Below are 20,815 nucleotides of genomic sequence, written 5' to 3' on the forward strand. Positions count from 1 at the left end.
CAGCAACTCAAAGTAAAGCCACTCCCCCAGGTGATCCAAGTGCATCTCTGAAGGCAAGAGCTGGAGAGCACCACAGAGAGACCCTCTGAGCGTCAGAAGGCAAAGAAGCACTTGTGCCTGAAGTCTCTCTTTCCGAGCAGGGTTCTTCACATGGGACCTGCGCATAAAGAGAGTAGACCTGCTACAATCACTCCCAACAAAAGGGATTTGGGGGAGCGCCAGCCACTGGCTTTGACCTGAGACTGTTTAGTTGGCTGTCTCTCAGTACGGCTAACTGAGACCACTGCCTGCCACTTTGGGACATGGGGAGAGGAAGAGAACAGCTCAGCTCTCACACTTAGCTGCAGGGTAGCTGAAGAGTGCCGGAGCACACAAATCTGAGCTTCAGGCAGGATTAGAGCTGGCTGGGAACAATCTTGCCTCACTTCCTAAGGAAAAATTTCAGTGAAAATGGAATTTTTTTTCCTTTCCAACGTTTTTCTGGAGAAAAGAATCAGGTTCTCTTAAAATTGCCCACAATATTTTAGTCAATGTTTGTGTGTGTGTGTGTGTGAAAACATTTCTTTAACCAACTCTTCACTTTTCAGTGAAACGTCTGGTTGCAGAAGTTCCAACCAGCTGTAAGGCAACAAGTTTTCATTCAACAGCAACCAACATAAAACAGCCAAGGGGTTAAAAAAGCCACCGGTCCACTCCGTACCCCGTTCCGTGAAGGCCTGGTCTCCCCTATCTTGAATTCGACTGAAGAGCTCCCCACCATCCAAGCTGAAATACAGAAACAAGTGGAGTTAAAGGTGTAGCCGCTACCTCCCCCACCCATCCGGCCTCTCCAGCGGGTCTTCAAGATCCTCACCGATCATTCCAAGCCAAGTGCGGCCAGGAGTCGCTGCACTGAGCTTTGGGAAGAAGCCCCAGTACAAACTGCAGGGAGTGAGAGAACTTGCGACATTTCTGGCTTTGTTCCCAAGTTCAGGGAGATTAACCTCCCTTCCTCCCACCCCTGACTACCAAAAACACCCTGCCTCCAAGTTTGCCTCTTTTGCACACCCTCCGTTTCCAGCCCTCTCTCCCCTCTCCAGAAAGCAGACAAGAGAGACTGCAGAGCAGAGGACTCCCTCTGCTGCAGGCAGGCAATGGGCCAGCCGCTGTGGGTTTCCTGGCCACATGAGAACAACCGTACAGCGGCACCTTTACAATAAAGAGAGCAGATTGCTCTGGAAATGCTAGCTGGCCTACTTTTCAGCAACAGCCACTGGAGCTACATTCAACCACACAAGCAAGGAGGCATTGAACTCAGAGTTCCACCCAGCCTGTGTGCTCAGGTCACACCACAGCACAAACTCATATGCCAGTCAGTCACCTGACCAGCTGGGTGACCGGCAGTCGGCAAACTTACTGAGCACAAGGGCAAATGGGACAAAGCCCAGTAGCCCCTGGTGCTCTAAGGGGTTCCGCCCCAGGCAGCTCCCACTGATTTCACAGACCCCAGGCCTCAGACCGGGGGCTTTGGTCTCTCTGAAGAGTTCTGGCTTTTGAAGCCACTAGCCCAAGTTATGCAGAGTCAACGATGCAGCTAAAATAGCTGAATACAAAGCTAACTTCTCCGTATCCATCTGGCTGTTGGAGGAATACAGGACAGACAGTCTTGGCTAAGGACTCAGGAGATCTGGGGTCCGTTCTCAGCTCTACCAGACTCCTTGAGTGACCTTGAGCAAGCCACTTAGCCTTTCTGCGCTCCCCATCTATGGGAAACTACATTTCTGGGCTATTTCAATGGCAAACTCTTTGGGGTAGGGACTGTCTCTTGGTACGTGTCCATACAGCAATGAGCACAGTGGGGCCCAAATCTCCAACAGGCTTCTCAGCACTACCCCGATACAAATAACAAGCACAGTGTCAAGCTATGTGATCGAAGGTACGGAAAAGGAGAGAGAATCTGTGTCAATGCTAAGAGCTTCACAGCCAAGTACTGAGTTACAAACGCCCAGATCTGAACAGAGACACTAACAGACCCAAATCATAGGGATGTATGTTTCGTGTCTGTTTCCTCTTTGGTTACTTTCCATCTTATACAGGGTCCATTCTGGCAGTATCTCAGCCTATTCCAATCCATCACGCTCAGGCTAGCTTTAAAATAGCAGGTGGCTATTAAAACAATGCTTCAACTAGTTTCACATGCGCATTTGGCATGATTCCTATTGCTCGTCTCCCCACGTGTACAAATGAGCTTCTCTGCCTGCGGACACCCAGGATCTCAGCACGATTGTCAGAAGCATCTTCCCACACAGAGAACTCAGAAGGCTCTTGTGCAACAGATCAGCAGCCAAACCCTGAACTGCTCCTCCATCGCCCCCTCCCCGCCCCCTGACAACCCGTTGGCCTCTGCCAGGGGAGAGGTGTCAGCAAGACAGCTGCATTAAAAATCACAGCTGTGGTTGGGATGTGGTTTCGATACTTTCCCCTTCATTCCTCCCTCCTCGTATCAAATGTCTGAGACTCGCTCAGACGTTTCTGTGAACACCAGCCTGTGTCACCTGCTCCTTGCCAGTGGCGTACCGCCGGCCTGACAGCCACTGCTGCCACCACCAGCTCAGCCCCACATTTGACAGCCCGCCAGGCGCTTCAAAAGCTACCAACACCTTTTTCGTGGCAAAAGCAGGTCCAGTTTACGAAGAACTCTTTGCAGGTGAGACTATGATGGGGTCTGTTACAACAAGAACAAGGACCCACGGACCATACACCTGCTTACCTAGCTCCAGGTTTTCCAAATGACTCCGCGACCAGCAGCTCACACTCCGGCCCCAGTTCTGGGTGCCGAGCACTTGGGAAAACCTTACTACATCTCTCAGTGGCTTTGTTTTTCCCTGACCATAGAAGGCCATTTCCCCCCTACCAACGCCACCTCAGTCATTCCAAGAACTCCCCCTACACACTGAGGTTAGAATTCAAACAGCCCCTTCCCACCTCATCTATAACAATGCTCAAGGGCTAGAATAAAAAACATTGTGCATTTCGATAGCAAATTCTGTTTCAGTTCAAAGATCATGAAGCCTTCTACGAACATTATGGAATATTTTCACACCGTAAGGTGAACAGGTATAAAAAAAACCCATATTACAGATGGGGAAACTGAGGCACAGAGCGGTAAAATGACTTGCATAGAACCACCCGGTGTGTCAGAGCCCAGGAGTTCCTGGCTCTCAGCCACGTACTCTGACCAATAAGCCATGCTGCTTTCAAAATGGTTGAATTCATGTGATGGCAGGGTCAGGGGTAAATCCTATGAATCCAGGGGACACTGCCTTTCCAAAAGGCACATGGCCCGGCCTTCAGATACCAATACTTAGACATGTTGGCGGCCAACCATTCAAGTGCTCAGAACACACATGGTATGAGGCAGTGGGAGCCTGGGCACCAGCTCTTTCTAGATGATCCCCGATATCCTAAGATTCCCCAAGCATTTCCCACAGTTGCCCAGCTCTCTAGAGTGACGGCCTCCCCTGAGAGAAGTGAAGCGGTCAAGTGAGAGGAGGGATTTGGCTCGTTTCTCCTCTCACACAACACCACTTACCACTCCATGACTATAAGCAGGCACTTCTTCCCCTGGTACAGGTTTTCATAGACATCAATGATCTTTACAATGTGGGCACACTGCGATGCCCTCCAGTGGAGTTCGACTTCCCTGCGGGCTTTGGGGCAGTCCTGCAGCATCTGAAAGAAAGAAAGAAAATTCAGTCTTTTCTCTCCCCCCTCCATGCAGCAGAATTTCCAGAATCACCATTTTGTCCAAGACACTTGAACAAAAGGTTCTGGATTCAAAAGGTCTGAGATGTTGCCATTGACACCATGATATTCTGCTCATAAAGCTTTAATGTAATCTCTATTTGACCTCTGCAGATAGATCAGGGAAAGATACAACTAGGGGCATGAAGCACAAAGTAACAGAGACCCATGCATTCTCAGCCATTATTATTCGGTCTGAGGGAACGGCACATGAGTTAAGTCTAGCCCTCTACTATGCCTGGAGCGGACCATATAGACAATCCCAGCCATTTGGTTCCTAGCCAAAGCAAAACAAAAGCAACAGCTAGTAGAAGTGTATAGTTGTGTCAACAGCGTTAATTCCTGCTTGAGCGTAACTTGGGAAATAGGAGCCCTTAGATTAATCAGACTTGCGAGTAAAGGCCAAAGGTGTCGATACGAGCAGCAGAAGGCCTGCACTTACTACATATCAACTAGGAAATAAACAACAGCAGCAGCAAAACTCTCAGGGAAAGCCAGACCCTGTCTGAGGGGTTATTTAATTTTTATTTGGGATAGACACTGCAACCGTTCACACCCAACAAAGGCAGACGACAGCGTTACCCCGGTACGTTCTGCTTTCTCTCCCAACACTTAGCTTTAAAGTCAGGGCCAGAAGTGCCACATCTCAGCCCAGCACTGGGACCCATCGCAGGATGAGTGCAACTGGACCCTTGGGTTCCACATCAGAGTGTGCCCCCCACCCCCCACACTTTGGCAGAGGGATGCTCAATGCTCCCTTCAATGAACCCACACATGCAAGGGGGGAGGGATAGCTCAGTGGTTTGAGCATTGGCCTGCTAAACCCAGGCTTGTGAGTTCAATCCTTGAGGGGGCCATTTAGGGATGGGGCAAAAATTGGGGATTGGTCCTGCTTTGAGCAGGGGGTGGGACTAGATGACCTCCTGAGGTCCCTTCCCACCCTGATATTCTATGATTCTATGATGAGGGGAAGGAGGTTTGCTTGCGCACAGTATGCAACCCCCTCCCCCGTCCTTTTGGAGGCAGAGGAAGCTAGCCGCAGATTAAGGCTGGCCAGAAAAAAAAACAACACTCCCATAACATCAGCACCTGGCATATTATCGGTGTTTACAATCTGCCCACGCATTGGACTGATGGGCCTTTGGAGCCCATCCCCTCTGTGCAGCACATGCTGCCTAAAAGGAGTCCAGCAGGGAGCAGCTGTTCCCATTTTCTGGTCGATGGTGCCATCTAGTGGCAAAAAGTGGCTGCATAAAAATTCTTGCCATTCTGTGGACCTGAACTACACACAAGAACATGCAGAGGAGCTGTTCATCACATCACTCCCAGCGGCTTGAGCTTTGTATTGGCCAAAGAAATCAATCTACATTATGAAAAGGAGGACTTGTGGCACCTTAGAGACTAACCAATTTATCTGAGCATAAGCTTTCGTGAGCTACAGCTCACTTCATCGAAATGCATCCAATGAAGTTAGCCGTAGCTCACGAAAGCTCATGCTCAGATAAATTGGTTAGTATCTAAGGTGCCACAAGTCCTCCTTTTCTTTTTGCGGATACAGACTAACACGGCTGCTACTCTGAAACTAATCTACATTATAAACATCTGCAAAATCCTCTTGACTTTTTTTTTAAAATCACAATTTGCACTTATGCAGTGCCTTTCCCTGGAGGACCTCAAAGAGCCATACAAACCAGAGCAAGCTACGGCTATGTCTACACTACTGTGGTCAGTGCACCTACGCTACACAACTCTAGCTATGTGAATAACGTAAGTAGACGTACCTTAGGTCTACACCGCAGGGGGTCGACGGGAGAAAATCTCCCGTCGACTTACCTTACTCTTCTCATCGGGGTAGAGTACAGGGGTTGACCGGAGAGCGATCTGCAGTCGATTTGGCAGGTCTTTAGTAGAGCAGCTAAATCGACAGCCGGTGGATCGATCTCAGAGCATCCCTGCTGTAGTGTAGACCTGCCCTCAAGCCTCCTCATGCTCCTTTGAGGTATGCCATGATCATCATCCCAATCTTACAAATGGGGAAACTGAGGCATGGATAAGGAAAGTGATTTTCCCAAGATCGCACAGTAGATTAGTGATACATGGGGGATGGTTTACACTTCTGACCTCATGAAACAGGTTTTTCTGCTGGGCTTATTCAGTCCATTGGATCCAAATTAGAGCAATGTTACAGACAAATCAACAGTAAAGGCCAATTAACAGATACTGAATCCATCAGCTAAACACCTTAAAGAGGGTACAGGGAGAGGGTCAGAGGAGAGTATTACTACTCAAAGACTTGAAAGGTCATCATGGATTGGTCCATTTAGGATCTTGCTGAGTTGCACGAGTCTGGTTTCCTTAATTACATCAATTTACCCAATAATTGCTCTTAATAAAATAGCTCTCTGGAGCACATTAACTAACTTCCTCATCCAATTACTGTTATTGGAGCACTGGCTATTGAATGACATTGGCTAAAAGTTGCCTTTCGTGCATTTATGAGGCTGGACCTAGAGTGGTTGAGGGGAACTATGCTTTTGGTACGTAGGAAATTGCGCTGGCATTCACTGAAATCAAAGGCAAAATGCTCCATCAGTTCAGTGGCAGAAGTATCAGGCCTCTACATAATAATTAGAGCTGGTTAGAAACAGCAAAAAATGCTAGTGTGAATTTGAATTATTTTTATTGATTTTTCAAAGTTTCAAAAATACGGCAACAAAATATTTTGATCTCTGAGGCTGGTTTAAAAAAAAAACAAAAAAAAAAAACCCACACACACACACACGCCAGTAATGAAAGTTTACATCTCAACATTTTCCAAGGGGTTTGTTCTAGTCAAAAATTAAATTTTCCAGTTCCCATGGGACCTTTGAGGATCTGGGCCTATGCGCTCAGTGCTACTGCTGATGTTTCCTGGCTTAGAGGGACACAGGCAGGTTAACCATGCTTTTAAAAAACAAGCTTATTTATCTATATAACTAGCATCACCTCAGATTATTAGCAGAACAGGGCATAAGACCAAAGCTGCTTTGAGCAGTTATGCCCAGTAACTATTATAGCCTGCTACATTCTCACAGCTAAGTGGGAGGTCGCACGTTCCACTGGACTGGGAGTCAGGAAACCTGGGGCAGATCCCTTTGAGAGACGCAATGACATTTACCATCATCTAGTGGAAGTGATAAACACCTGGGCTTTAGGGGTGCAAATGCTGCCGAGGAATGGCAGAAAGAATGAAAAGTTTGGAAGGGGAGGGAAGGATTTCATTTTAATTTTCTGAAGACATTTTCTATTGCAATTACAGAGGGGAAGTTGGAGAGGGTCCATTTAGCTGCTGTGGATCCCTTTAAAAATTGCTAGGCTGGACGTGGAACATTAAATCTCCACAATTAAGAGCCCTGGGATATCCCATCTGGGCGCTATGGACTCCTGAAACACACAGAATTAACGTTGGTTGGGGAACACGCACAGCATGGCCTCAGACCTGCGCACCACACAAAGCCCATTAGCGACAAATCCCCCAGAGAGTCTAAAAAACCCATCCCATGCATGGGGAAGACAGAATAAACAAGCTCTAAAGAACAGGTTCTCAGCTTTTCCAGCAGGAGTCAACAGCTCTTTAAGGAGTCCCCTGACTTCCACAAAGGCTGCTCACAGCTCTCGGGAGCAGGAAAGATTTGCTCGTCTGCCAGAGTCTATTAATTACCACGTTTGTCAGCACAAACAAACAGCCTTAAATACTGTATGTGCAGCAGACTCCTAAATACAAGACAACAAATGTGTCTTACCCTCCCTCCCTGCCTCCAGCAGCTACCTCAAGGCTCGTTGCTGCATGCCTGCTGTTAAGTAGGCTGGATATTTGTCTCACTGATTCTGCATCCAGGCTCTTGTTGGGGTCTGCGTTTCAGTTTAATGGCAAAGCTAAGCACCAGGGCTGGGCAGCCCAGGTGGAGAGGTATCTACCCATCCTTTCCTAGGACACTCACCATATTTGGGCACTCAAACACCTACCTCAGCTGCGCTCAGATTTACACGCTGCCTGTCTAAATTTTATCGCCTTCGGCAGCACATGGCCTCAGATCGAGAATAAAGGCACAAGCTTCAGGCAAACAGTGGTTTGGAAAGGCACACACCAGAACATCAATGGTGTATTGGCGTGTGCTTAGGTGTGTAGCAACAAGCCAAACTATATTACACCCTTAAGGGAAAAGGCTCCCTGTGGGGGATAGAACAAGGGAGTTCCAGCTCCCAACCGCCTGCTCTAACTACTAGGTGACACTGCCACCTACCTCTCTAGTTACAAGCCAAAAGTTTTCAGTTCAACGTTCTGCACAGAAGCCGGCTAGAAAAGCTTCCAAGAAACCCAAGCTGCAACTGGCAACTCCGTGTCAGCAAACGGCATGACAGCTCCTGGAAAGAATGCAGCACCAAGCCACAGCCTTCCCAGATACGGCCAGCCACCGTGTATACACACACTCAGCACAGAGCTAGGGGCCCCAGCTGAGGCCAGGCACATTCCACAGGCTGTCAAACCGGCATTCCAGGCTCCAAGACAGTCCACACCGAGGGGGAAGGGAGAAGAGGAGGAAACAAAAGGAAAAGACACTAGCCTAGACTGGCTATTAGACAGAAGGGCCTGATGCATTCCTGGCTCAGAGGCCAGGGAGCAACTAAGAAAACAAAAGAATCACTGAGGATTTCCCAGGCACAGTCAGGGAGCAGACAAACGTCACCCTCCTATGGACAAATCCTCACGGATGTCACAGGATAGGAATCCTGAAGACCTATGGAGAGCGAGATCCTGGTTATGAGTTTTCAAATCATCTTACAGAGTTCTAGAACAGGAATAAGATTCCCCATTAGCTGTGACAGGACATTTCCTCAAGAGGCAATTATTGTTTCTCTACTGTACAGAGAGAGAAGGCAGCAACCCTTGGGCATGTAAACAAATGTGCTTTGGTTTTGTTTTTAACCTCTCTCTCTCTCACCCACACCCCATATTTGCATGTGCCCTGATAGGTGAATGGGGCCACTCTACAAATATTTGCTGGCATAGCTACGTCAGACAGGGGTGGGCAGAGGTGTGATCCCTGACTGACAGAGCTGTGCCAGCAAAAACCCCTACTGTAAATGCAGTTACACCGGCCAAACTCTCATTTTGCCTCTGTGGTTTATTTCACAGATGGAGAGAGAGGGGAGGGGTATGTGGAACAAGCTATCCTGCTGAAAGCACCATTTGGCCAGTATAAATGGAGTCCTTGCTAGGCATGGTTTGCCAGGGTAACATACCAGTCTCCAGTGTTTCAGGTTAGACAGACATCTGTCAGGGATGGCCTAGAATAGATAACACTTAGTCCTGCCTTGAGTGCAGGGGACTGGGTTAGAGGACCTCTCAAGGTCCCTTCCAGTCCTACACTTGTACAATTCTAAGAGGTGTGGGTTTTACACCCCCTGACTGATGTGTACATGCCAGTATAAGTTTTAAATACAGACCAAGCCCAAGAGACCATCTCTGCCCCACTTTGGATTTCACCAGCGTGGGTACTATCTGGAATTGTTTCTAGCCCGGAAATAAAATCATATTGCACCGCAGGGCCAATTCACAAGCCCCTTAGCACAGAAGCCTGCTGGGCTATAGAAAGGATACCCCATTTTTGCGATAAGCTCACCTTATCCTTGTAGGGCACTAGTCCAAATAACATTAAAAAAAAATTGAAACAAAGTTCACAGCTGCTCTTTCTATATCCCAGGCTGCCTCTAATTCATTCATGGAGTGTGTAAAAACATCACGCATGCCGGAGGATTTTAGCAGCAACTGGCACCAATAAAGTTTGCTGTCTCTAGGAATCAGAACACAGGACCGCTCCCCAAAGCATCTCAAGCCTGTGCTGAGCAGATCTCACTTTAAAGAACAGAAATGCACTCCAGCATGTGCTACTTTCTGAAATTAAATTTAGAGGATTTTTGGTAGGGATTGGGGGAAAACCTCTGCCCATCCCCCTCCTCACCTTGTTCTCCCACGCCATCAGAAAAGAAGTGTGCCCTTGCTGACAATCCATATGCATATCTTAACCAAATCCATGGTCGCTGATGACATCATGGCCACAAGCAAGTTCAGAACACTGATCCTCTTTCTTGAGTCAAAGGAAAGTCTCTGCTAGCATTAAAGGACCCATGCCAGCGTTCACTTCAGCTGCTCTGGTTCCAACCAGCAGAGGGTGAGAGACACCAGGCAAAACAGCTGTTCTGACAGTTTTTTGGCACCAGCCAAACTGGAAATTCAGAGCAAAGCTCTGGGAGGGGTGCAGGTCGCCCCGGTCAATTCTCATCAGTGGGGTAGTGAGCCCACCCCAATGACACGATACACACAGCTCTGGTATTTGTCCATTTCCTCTCTCTCTCACACGCTCTCTACCAACCCCCTTTATTGAGAAGAAAATCTCCCACACAGCACAGCCGGACTGGACTGGAAAGAGCATGAGATTTCCCCTGTGGGTGACCTGGTACCCTGGAGATATTGGGCTGGCTTGGGAACCTCCAGTTCTCACGTCACCACTGTCGGTTTCCCACAAGCACTCCGATGCTGCAACAAAACCCAACTGGCACCTAACAAGCCCTCAGTGACAGGAGGGCAGATGCTGTTTTCTTTGCTCTCTTTTCTCTGAGGAGGCAGCCATGACATTTTAAAATACACAGAATTTAAGGGGGCAGTAGCCCACCCCAAAAAACCGTCATCACTTCCACCCCTCCCCCTTGGGTGCGCTCGCTCGGTGTGCTGCTGAGGCTGATAAAAGAACAGGAAGCACCAACACTATAAAAAGCAAGGAAATAACAGAGTCATGAGAGACAAGAGGAAGTCATTGCTGAAGCTCCTTTCAGTGTCTGAAATAGATCGGTCCCCACCACCCACCCAACCAAGCCTGTGACCTTTGAAGATGGAGTTGCCCCGTTGCTATTAATGACTTACAGCGCAGAGCTGATCTTACCCTCCCCCCCGGCGCACAAGCACGTGAAAACAGTGGGCCTGCGTACGTGCAATAGGGGTATTACAACTGGAGAGGCGCTAAAGAGGATTTGGGTTTTTAAGTTGCCTGGCTCACTGACGGGGTGGGGAGGTGTTCAATTGTGTTGTAGGTACTTGGGATTTTTTTTTGGTGAAGTTTTGTCAAGTGCACCCTGAGCCTATGGTTTGTCTCACATCTAAACACACACACACACACACACAGGTGGCCGACTGTATCTCACGGTATATTTCACAGGGGCTCACACAAATTCATTTCATTCAATGCAGTTGCCTCGGGGGCAGAACGTGCCAGCCACTGAGTATCAATGCAGTGCAGGGGGTGAGGACAGAAGTGAAGCAGAATATTGTAGGACACTGGAAACACAAGGGGAATTTAAAGAGGCAAAATGAAACTTGGAATTTAGCCCAGATACAGCGTTTTAACAATCCTACGTTTGCAAAAAGGATCTACCATGAGCCTAAGCAGTCAGAGCTTAGAGCACAGCACTTGTATTCCCCTCTACGGTACAGCAAGAGCACCACCAATCAGGATGCTGCCCCCCCCCCCACCCCGTCCCCGCTTGGGTGGAGACATACATCTCTCAGCCTTCTGACCCGGGTATTCCCAAGCTGAACAGTTCCCTGCCTTCACTGTGTTGTTCCCAGCAAAAGACATTTTGCCTCCGCAGACCTGCTTTGCTTCTCACCTCAGATGGCACGTAGTGTCACTGTACGAGGAAGCAATGAGACAACATTGGTCAGCATGGCGGGCTGTGGTCTCAGTAGCCTAACCATAGCCAAGTTTGTGTTTTCTCTTGCAGGCATCGCAGCAAAGGAGAAATTTAAGGGGAGATTTGAAGGACAATGAAGTCGTTTGGCAGATGTTTGCAGGGGAGCTCCTGGCAAGTATGAGGAGCAGCCCAGAAGAAAGACAAAGATACATGCGACACATGAGAGAGGGGGAATAGCAAGGGAACCTCCCTTTGAATTCTTCCAATAGTTTATTTCAATAAAAATCCGTCTCTTCTGACATTTTAAGAAACTACTATTTGCAGGACCCACAGTTAGACAGTGTGCTGTCTGCTGCAACATTGCCACTGTGAGAGATGCTTCAAAAAATAATCTGGGCAAGATCACAGCACAATACAGAAGCTGTGACTTTTAAAAATAAGCTCTGTTCTTTACAGCTGTTCCCAAAAAGCCTGGTGGAGCGGCAGGAAAAGAAGAATCATCTGCAATTGCCAGCTAGAAAAGTTGGACAGCAGGAAATAATTTCATGTTAGTCTGATTATAACAAACCGCGGAGGGTATAAATAGATCTATCCTTTTAAAGCAGCTCAGTGTATTACTAATGAAATCAGAGCCGTGGCCCGTATAACCTGCACAGGTACAGCAAGACCACAGTGACATTTGCCTTTGTAAAAAGAATATCCAGACACCCACACAGGCAAGTAAACAGCTGCTCCGTGTCTTTCAAAACATCCTATCTGCAATTCAACTAAATAAATACTCAGGCCCTTCCTGTTTCCCTGGGGAATGGGGAGCAGTCCATTTCAGGATGGGAGAGGAGAGGAGCATGATTAACCCTTGATAAGACAAATTTGTTCCATTTCAGGAGGTTTTTCTGACAGCAGAATGAAGGTCAAGCTGGGCCACAGCAGTGAGATGTTTAACAAAGGCCAGATTTAATCAAGTTTCTTTCATATGCAGGCTTTTATTGCTGGGGAATATGCCAGGCAGAGTGCAGGAGCCTTGAAAGAAAAGGGAACAGCTCTGGTTCTGAGATTCAGGACATACAGAGGTCTTGTCAATGCAGAAGCCAGGCAAAAATCACTCCATGGCATCTGGCCTTAAGGCAGAAAGATCTCAAAACTTAGAGTTGTCCCTAATTCCCAAGTGGAAACACCTGGAGAGTAGGAGTATTTGGCAGGCCAGGGAAGGTCAGATTGAGCAGCTGGAAATGGGGGCGGAAGAAAAATAGGAGAGAGAGAGATCAAGGAGGGATACTTATATTACATGTACACTCACACCGCATCTGTGTTGCAAAGGGCTACAGTCACCTTTGACCAGCTGCATAGACCAGGGATATAAACCCATTCTGGGAGAGGGCTGAATTCTATTTTTAACTATGGTCTGGGGTTAAAGCTTCAGTCTCCATACTCCTCCCAACCCACAGTGATTCTCGGCTGGTGCCAGTAGGAGGTTTGCACAGAGCTCATGGGGAACTCCTTTGTTTAGTAAATGAACTTGGTGAGTATCATCGCTTGTTCAGTACCTTATTGCTGCCTTCAGCTTCACTCAGTGCAGAAATACGCTCACCTTCAGGACAATCACAATTTCTGCCCTTGGGTTCTCCTTCTTCCACCCCCATCCCCCTTTCTGTTTCCCTTCCTCTTCTCCCTGCATTTCCTTCCCTACAGTAATTCTCAATTCCCCCCACTCACAGGTTTCATCCCCACCCATTCCTCCAAATAGTTCATGCTGACTTTTCAAGTGTCTTTAGGCTACAGAGTCCACACCCCAAAGAGACTGATGACAGACCAGGGGAGTTAACACCTCTCAGCATCCTTGTTTCAGGCCATGTGCAGATTCTGGTAGACCACCCTGCATTGGTTACATTTGGAGGCCTCTCTCTGCAACCACGAGGTTACTTTAAAAAAAGGAAAACTAAGATTCTAAATATTCGTGTGGGCCACATGACTACGTCAGGCAGGCCATGGGTTTGACAATTCTTGAGGTAAGCACAGCACTGCCAAGATGCACCTATCTTTGGAATGGGCGGGGGGGGGGGGGGAAGGCCGCCAGGGAAACGCGGCAGCACGCAACGTAACAGTAAGGAAAAGGGAGGGAAATTTTGGCCAGTGACAAGGATAATGCCCCCCTTGCATCCCACATACACCCTCTCTTGGGAGGCAGCGTCTCCTCTCCATCCTCCTTCCCTGTGCTCCCAACAGTGAGAGCCATCACCATCAGAACCACGAGCCCCCAGCCAGTGCCCCACTTGTATGCACCTCAAGCGGAGCACCCAGCATTAGACCTCCCCTCTCCAGCCCACTTTCAAGCATGAGAGAGTCTAACACAGTTAGCATTTACATCGTCCTTCAGAATCAGCTCCGCCTTTCAACACTTCGGGAGCGTGGGGGTAAAGAGACAGCAGGGGACTCATTCCCTCCTTACCCCTCTGGCTATAACTGGACCCAGAAAGGGCAGGAAACTTGCTAATGAGTTTCAGTGCTGTTATCATTCCTATTCTTAGTGTCACGTCTCATGCCTCTTCCCCGGGCCACTTATCCCAGTGCATTCTGAATGTGCACGTCAGGTGACGAATAGCAAACCCAGGCAGAGAGCTTCCATTAGTCTCCAGGCTGCCATCTGAGCACACTCCCACCCACCAGTAACAATTCTGATGAAACCGAGGAAAGATCTCATGCAGTGACACTCAGATCTCAGTTTCAGAGTAGCAGCCGTGTTAGTCTGTGTCCGCAAAAAGGAAAGGAGTACTTGTGGCACCTTAGAGACTAACCAATTTATCTGAGCATAAGCTTTCGTGAGCTACAGCTCACTTCATTGGATGCATTCAGTGGAAAATACAGTGGGGAGATTTATGTACATAGAGAACATGAAACAGTGGGTGTTACCATACACACTGTAACGAGAGTGATCAGGTAAGATGAGCTATTACCAGCAGCAGAGTGGTGGTGGGGGGGACGGGACGGAGGGCGACCTTTTGTAGTGATAATCAAAGTGGGCCATTTCCAGCAGTTGACAAGACTATCTGAGGAGGGGGGGGGAAGAGGGAAGGGGTGGAGGGAGAGGAGAGAGAAAGAGGGTAATAAACCTCAGTGGTTCAGCTGCCAGATTAACCATCGACATTATCCAAAAGAGCCTCAGTAATGTGAACTCATGGTTTCATTTACCATTGACATATATCTCTCACAGCAAAATGACTGATCAAGTATTCTACAATGGGTTAATAACCTTGTAAAAGCATCCTGATTGGTTAATAACTAACTCACACATTGTCTTAATATCAGGTGCTGCAAAGAGCCACAGGAGACATATTAAAGACCCACTTGCAGCTCTCAAGCCTCAGTCTGAATATCACTGCTCTGGTCGGTAGGGCACTGGACTAGGAGTCAGGAGATAGAATCCTAGAATCTCAGGGTTGGAAGGGACCCCAGAAGGTCATCTAGTCCAACCCCCTGCTCAGAGCAGGACCAATCCCCAATTAAATCATCCCAGCCAGGGCTTTGTCAAGCCTGACCTTAAAAACTTCTAAGGAAGGAGATTCTACCACCTCCCTAGGTAACGCATTCCAGTGTTTCACCACCCTCCTAGTGAAAAAGTTTTTCCTAATATCCAACCTAAACCTCCCCCACTGCAACTTGAGACCATTGCTCCTTGTCCTGTCATCTTCTACCACTGAGAATAGTCTAGAACCATCCTCTCTGGAACCACTTCTCAGGTAGTTGAAAGCAGCTATCAAATCCCCCCTCATTCTTCTCTTCTGAAGACTAAACAATCCCAGCTCCCTCAGCCTCTCCTCATAAGTCATGTGTTCTAGACCCCTAATCATTTTTGTTGCCCTTCGCTGGACTCTCTCCAATTTATCCACATCCTTCTTGTGGTGTGGGGCCCAAAACTGGACACAGTACTCCAGATGAGGCCTCACCAATGTTGAATAGAGGGGAACGATCACGTCCCTCGATCTGCTCGCTATGCCCCTACTTATACATCCCAAAATGCCATTGGCCTTCTTGGCAACAAGGGCACACTGCTGACTCATATCCAGCTTCTCATCCACTGTCACCCCTAGGTCCTTTTCCGCAGAACTGCTGCCGAGCCATTCGGTCCCTAGTCTGTAGCTGTGCATTGGGTTCTTCCGTCCTAAGTGCAGGGCCCTGCACTTATCCTTATTGAACGTCATCAGATTTCTTTTGGCCCAATCCTCCAATTTGTCTAGGTCCCTCTGTATCCTATCCCTGCCCTCCAGCGTATCTACCACTCCTCCTAGTTTAGTATCATCCGCAAATTTGCTGAGAGTGCAATCCACAACATCCTCCAGATCATTTATGAAGATATTGAACAAAACCGGCCCCAGGACCGACCCCTGGGGCACTCCACTTGACACCAGCTGCCAACTAGACATGGAGCCATTGATCACTACCCGTTGAGCCCGACAATCTAGCCAACTTTCTACCCACCTTATCGTGCATTCATCCAGCCCATACTTCCTTAACTTGCTGACAAGAATACTGTGGGAGACCGTGTCAAAAGCTTTGCTGAAGTCAAGAAACAATACATCCACTGCTTTCCCTTCATCCACAGAAACAGTAATCTCATCATAGAAGGCGATTAGATTAGTCAGGCATGACCTTCCCTTCGTGAATCCATGCTGACTGTTCCTGATCACTTTCCTCTCGTGTAAGTGCTTCAGGATTGATTCTTTGAGGACCTGCTCCATGATTTTTCCGGGGACTGAGGTGAGGCTGACTGGCCTGTAGTTCCCAGGATCCTCCTTCTTCCCTTTTTTAAAGATTGGCACTACATTAGCCTTTTTCCAGTCATCTGGGACTTCCCCCGTTCGCCACGAGTTTTCAAAGATAATGGCCAATCTGGGTTCAGCTCCCAGAGATGGTTCAGTTCCCAGAGATGGCCTACTGTGTGACCATGGGCAATTCACTTCCCCTCTCTGTGCCCCTCTTTGACCCTCTTATCTATTTATACTGTAAGATCTTCAGGGAAGGGACTGTCTCACCAGGTCCGTACACGGCCCCTAGCACAACAGGGCCCCGATCTCAGCTGGGGCCTCAGATTCTACTAGAATGCAAAGATAAATTAATAATAGATCGTGAGGATAGGGGGATGGGAGAAGAGGAGAGAAGCATGATATGCCATTGCCCCACTCTCCTTTTACCAGTGGTGTGTGTTTTACAGCCTGGGTAAAGGGAAAAAGACAGAGCAAGTGTAACACCCAGGGATGGAGAGACATAAAAGCATTTCTGTCTTTGTTCTACATTGGCGGGTAGGGGTGCAACCCAAGTGCAGAAAGGAAGGGTAGTCTTGTAGTTAAAGTACATCTTATTGTAAAGTCCTGTGGCATTTAAGCGGATGAAGCCAGTGGGTTTCTATGGAGATTACGCTGCAAACCTATAGGATTTGAGCAAGAATTAGATCCCTTCTATTTTTAGTTATTTTACAAAATTCTACAGAGCGGATCCAATGATTAGTTTCCATCGGATGTTTCAACAACCTTTTAGAATGCAAGGTGGGTGAGGTAATATTTTTTATTGGACCAACTTCTGCAGGTGAAAGAGATGAGCTTTTGAGCTTACAGGTCTGAAGAAGAGCTCTGGGTAGCTCAAAAGCTTGTCTCTTTCACCAACAAAAGCTGCTCCAATAAAAGATATTCCCTAACCCACCTTGTCTCTCGAATATCCTGGGAGCAACATGGTTACAATGACACTGCAAAGAAGCCTGTAGATATGTTACATTCTACAGGATGATTTTTCCATAAGAGGCAGGGCTGGGAGTCAGGAGATCTGGGTGTGATGGGTTGGACTCTTTGGGAAGTCACTTGATGTGCTGAGATACCACTGAGTCTACCTGTTCTGCCAGCATGGGCCCCCTTTTACCGGTCTTGCTAAGCCAGGCTCTTAAAACCTTAACTAACTAACTAACTCACTCACACACCTCTCTGGGAATACTCGGTTTAAGGGACTTGCTCCAGCACTCAGATGTCCACCTCCCTTGGAGTGCAGATCCAAAGATGTATTATATGGACCTCTTCCCTCAATGTGGAAGAGGGTATGCACAAATTCCCAACCCCTGCAGTTAAAAATCACATAAACTGGGTTATATTATAAACCAGAAATAAATGTATTAACGATAACAGGTTTATTTTAAGTAGTGAAGGAGGTAGCAGACAGAACAAGGCAGATTACTAAGAAAATAAAACACAGCATGCAAACTAAGCTTAATACACTAAAGAAACTGGTTACGTGTGAGTTCTCAACCTAAATGTGGTTCTAAATCTTCTTCACAGGCCAGATGCCCTTCCAGCCTGGGTTCAGTTCTTTCCCCCAGTTCAGTCTTCGTTGTTTCCAGCAGTAGCAGGGGAGAACCGACACCAGGATTACCTCACTCCCTACCATTAAATAGGATTTGCATAAGGCAGGAGCCCTTTGTTTCCTAGTTTGAACCCCCTTCCCTTACAGTGGAATGTTACAAGAAGTCCCAGGTTAATGTTTCAGTATCAGGTGACACGACCACCCGACTCTGTAGGACCCTCGTAGCCATTCTTCACAGGCTGACCCACAACTTCACGGGAAGACTAAACTCTTTTACAGTCCATATTTTCATAAAGAATATGGAATGACACGTCACACTGGGTTCCGTCCCCAGCTCAGCACATGGCAGGAGGAGCTCTAGTAATTGCTGGGGGGGTCAGTTTCCCCCCCACATTAACAAACAGGGATCATAACACCCTACACTCAGACGATTAAAATCATTCACAATCTTAAGTATTTTGAAATCCTTGGGTGCAGGCGTGGTGCAATTAATAAAACCATCACCCCCTAGCAGGTACAGAGCTTTTATATATACATACGTGTATCAACGCATTTTATAAAAATACCACTTGGCAAAATAGCTTGCTACAGGTCACCCTACAGGTCAGTAAGGCAGAGCTGTGACTTGAACCCAGGTCTCCCAAGTTCTAGCCCGGTGCCTTATCCATTGCTCCCTCGTCACTATTTATGCTGCTGTATCAGTGTGAATCAAAAATATTTTGCTGTCGTCCACAGCATGCTCTGATCACTTGGACACGGTGTCTAGTGTGTTCAGGTGTGTTGATTAGGAAGCACCCCCCCCATGTCCTTAATTTGCAGCCTACAGCTGGGGCAATATTTGTACTTCCTGTTTGACCTTGAGCAGGCTGGAGGGAGGCGAACCCTTTGTGTTAGGTCAGGGTACAGAAAGGGTTAACTGATCACTGCCCACTCCTGTGTTTCAGCAGCACCCACCGACCACAGGAACTGCTCACCTCCAGGGTTAGGATGCTTTAGGTTGCAGGAGGGTTTGCGACCAAGATACAAGCCTTCTAAACACAACTTTGAAGAGAACAGCTGGTGTGAGGAGTAACTTTCCTAACTCACAGTTTGGGGAAAGAGGAGTAGAGGAATAGCAAAGAGGAAGATAACCAATATGAAGACTGACAATTTGCAGTAAAAACCCTACAGGAAGCAGTTATTTTCACTTCAGCTTTTTTCCACCTCTGTCATCTCTGGTTCCCTTTCTAAACTAGGGCTTTGCTAAGATCACACTCCTGATATGTCAAGTGGGAAGCGATAACCGGGGAATCCAAGGGGATCTCGATCATCTTCATAATATCCCCACGGTATTTAAGTTAGCAAGGACTCCAGCCTGCCCTGCCCTGCCCATCTGCAAGGATGAGGACACATGGGGAACACATTCTAGTTTGCTGACTCCCCAGGGCTGAGATAAGACTAGAGACAAGCAGCACAGCACATGGAATTGGTCTTGATGGCATGCACCAAGCATCAGCACTCAGTATACTGTCTCAGCAATGGGGGTCTTTATGCCCCATGCGCACAGTAGCACAGAACAACCTCCTCTCTCTTGCATTTCAAACCTTTGTTTGAATGAAGGAAGCAATGTTTGGCAGAATTCAGCTGCTCTCTCCTCCTTTTTCAAATCAACTCACAAACGCTGGAGCGCTCCCACCATCTCCCGATTCCCTTCCCTAAGCTCAGTTTAATGGTCTCTGAAGCATGAATTGCTTTTACTCACTTCTGCTTTACTCCAATCGGCATGAGATTCAACAGTGGGAAATAGTGAGTAAGAAAGATAGTTGGAATATGCAGAACAAGTTGTTCCAAAAATGACCTCCAAGGTACAGAAGACTGATCCAATTTACTGGATGCAGGAAGTATTTTTATGGCTAGTGTTTACAACAGAGGCACATCCAGTTTTTAAAAAGAGCCCATAAACAGGGAGTGCTGCAGTGACAAACAGCCCCAGAGAAATCTATAAATCATCAGAGAACAAGACAGTCACCGAACTTCAGACAATCAGATATACACACACAGGGGCATACTCCAGGGGGGAAAGCATGGGCACAGGGCCCCCCAATAATCAGCAGGGACACAGAACTCCTCCAGCCTCGGGGCCCTGGTGAGGAGAGCGAAATCCTCCGGCCTTGGGGCTGCGGAAGGACACAGAATGTGCCCCTCCAAAAGCTGGGGAATTCAAATTCCTGCGCGCGCACACACAGTGTCTCTACACTGGAAAACAGCAGGAAAAGTTCATTGAGAGGCTGACAGGCCTGACAGGTTGCAGCTCCCAAAACTATTGGGGAAAGCCGACCGCCCACAGAGCTGTCTGCTGAGCAAAACCCCCAAAAGCAGTAAGCAGCAATGACAAAGCAAACCCTAGGAGGTTTTAGAATCACTTGACAAGAGGCCCTTGCCAGACTATATCAAAGGGCATCAGATAAGATGAAAGGTACAATAAGTCTCAGGAAGACAACCAAACCCTCCGCACCCAGGGCAAAAATAAAAAATAAAAAAAAACATTAACAGATAATTTATCGCTCTTCCTTCCTCAACTCTCTCTCCCCCACCCCTTCCAAGTTTTCTTGGCAATGCCAATATGATGGCTGCCACCTTGGCAGACACATGGGGGACCGAACTAGGGACCCTCCGAGCTAAAAACATAAGCTGGCTACTGCTAGAGCATCCCTAGCTAGAGCTTTAATTTACTCATATCCTCGGACAATTAGGCAGAGAGTGAGGCCTCCAACATTAAGAGACAGACGCCCACACCACCTGGTATAACTGGAGGCGAGGTCATATGATCCACTGGGTTGTAGTACAGCTTGGAGCCAAGCTCCAGATTTCTAAAACCACTATAGCCTTTAGTAAGTCACTTCACCTCTCCAACCCTTGGTTTATTCATCTGTAAAATGGGGATGTTGCCTACTTCACAAGGAGACTTTGTGAGTGAATGCTTGAG

General features: G+C 47.7%; 1 protein-coding gene across 2 annotated transcripts in view; it reads right to left on the bottom strand.

Annotated features, from left to right (window-relative positions):
* MAPKAPK2 (MAPK activated protein kinase 2) overlaps positions 1–20,815 on the bottom strand; it is a 78,448-nt gene that overhangs the window by 9,544 nt on the left and 48,089 nt on the right. For both annotated transcript variants that reach the window (XM_048826937.2, XM_048826939.2), the window contains exons 2-3: positions 3,572–3,711; positions 701–765 (exon numbers count right to left, since the gene is read on the bottom strand). In XM_048826937.2, the coding sequence (XP_048682894.1) occupies positions 701–765; positions 3,572–3,711 (205 nt within the window). The remainder of the gene's footprint in view (positions 1–700; positions 766–3,571; positions 3,712–20,815) is intronic.

Source organism: Caretta caretta, chromosome 21 (genome assembly GCF_965140235.1).
Source record: "Caretta caretta isolate rCarCar2 chromosome 21, rCarCar1.hap1, whole genome shotgun sequence".
In the NCBI taxonomy this organism is placed as follows: domain Eukaryota; kingdom Metazoa; phylum Chordata; order Testudines; family Cheloniidae; genus Caretta; species Caretta caretta.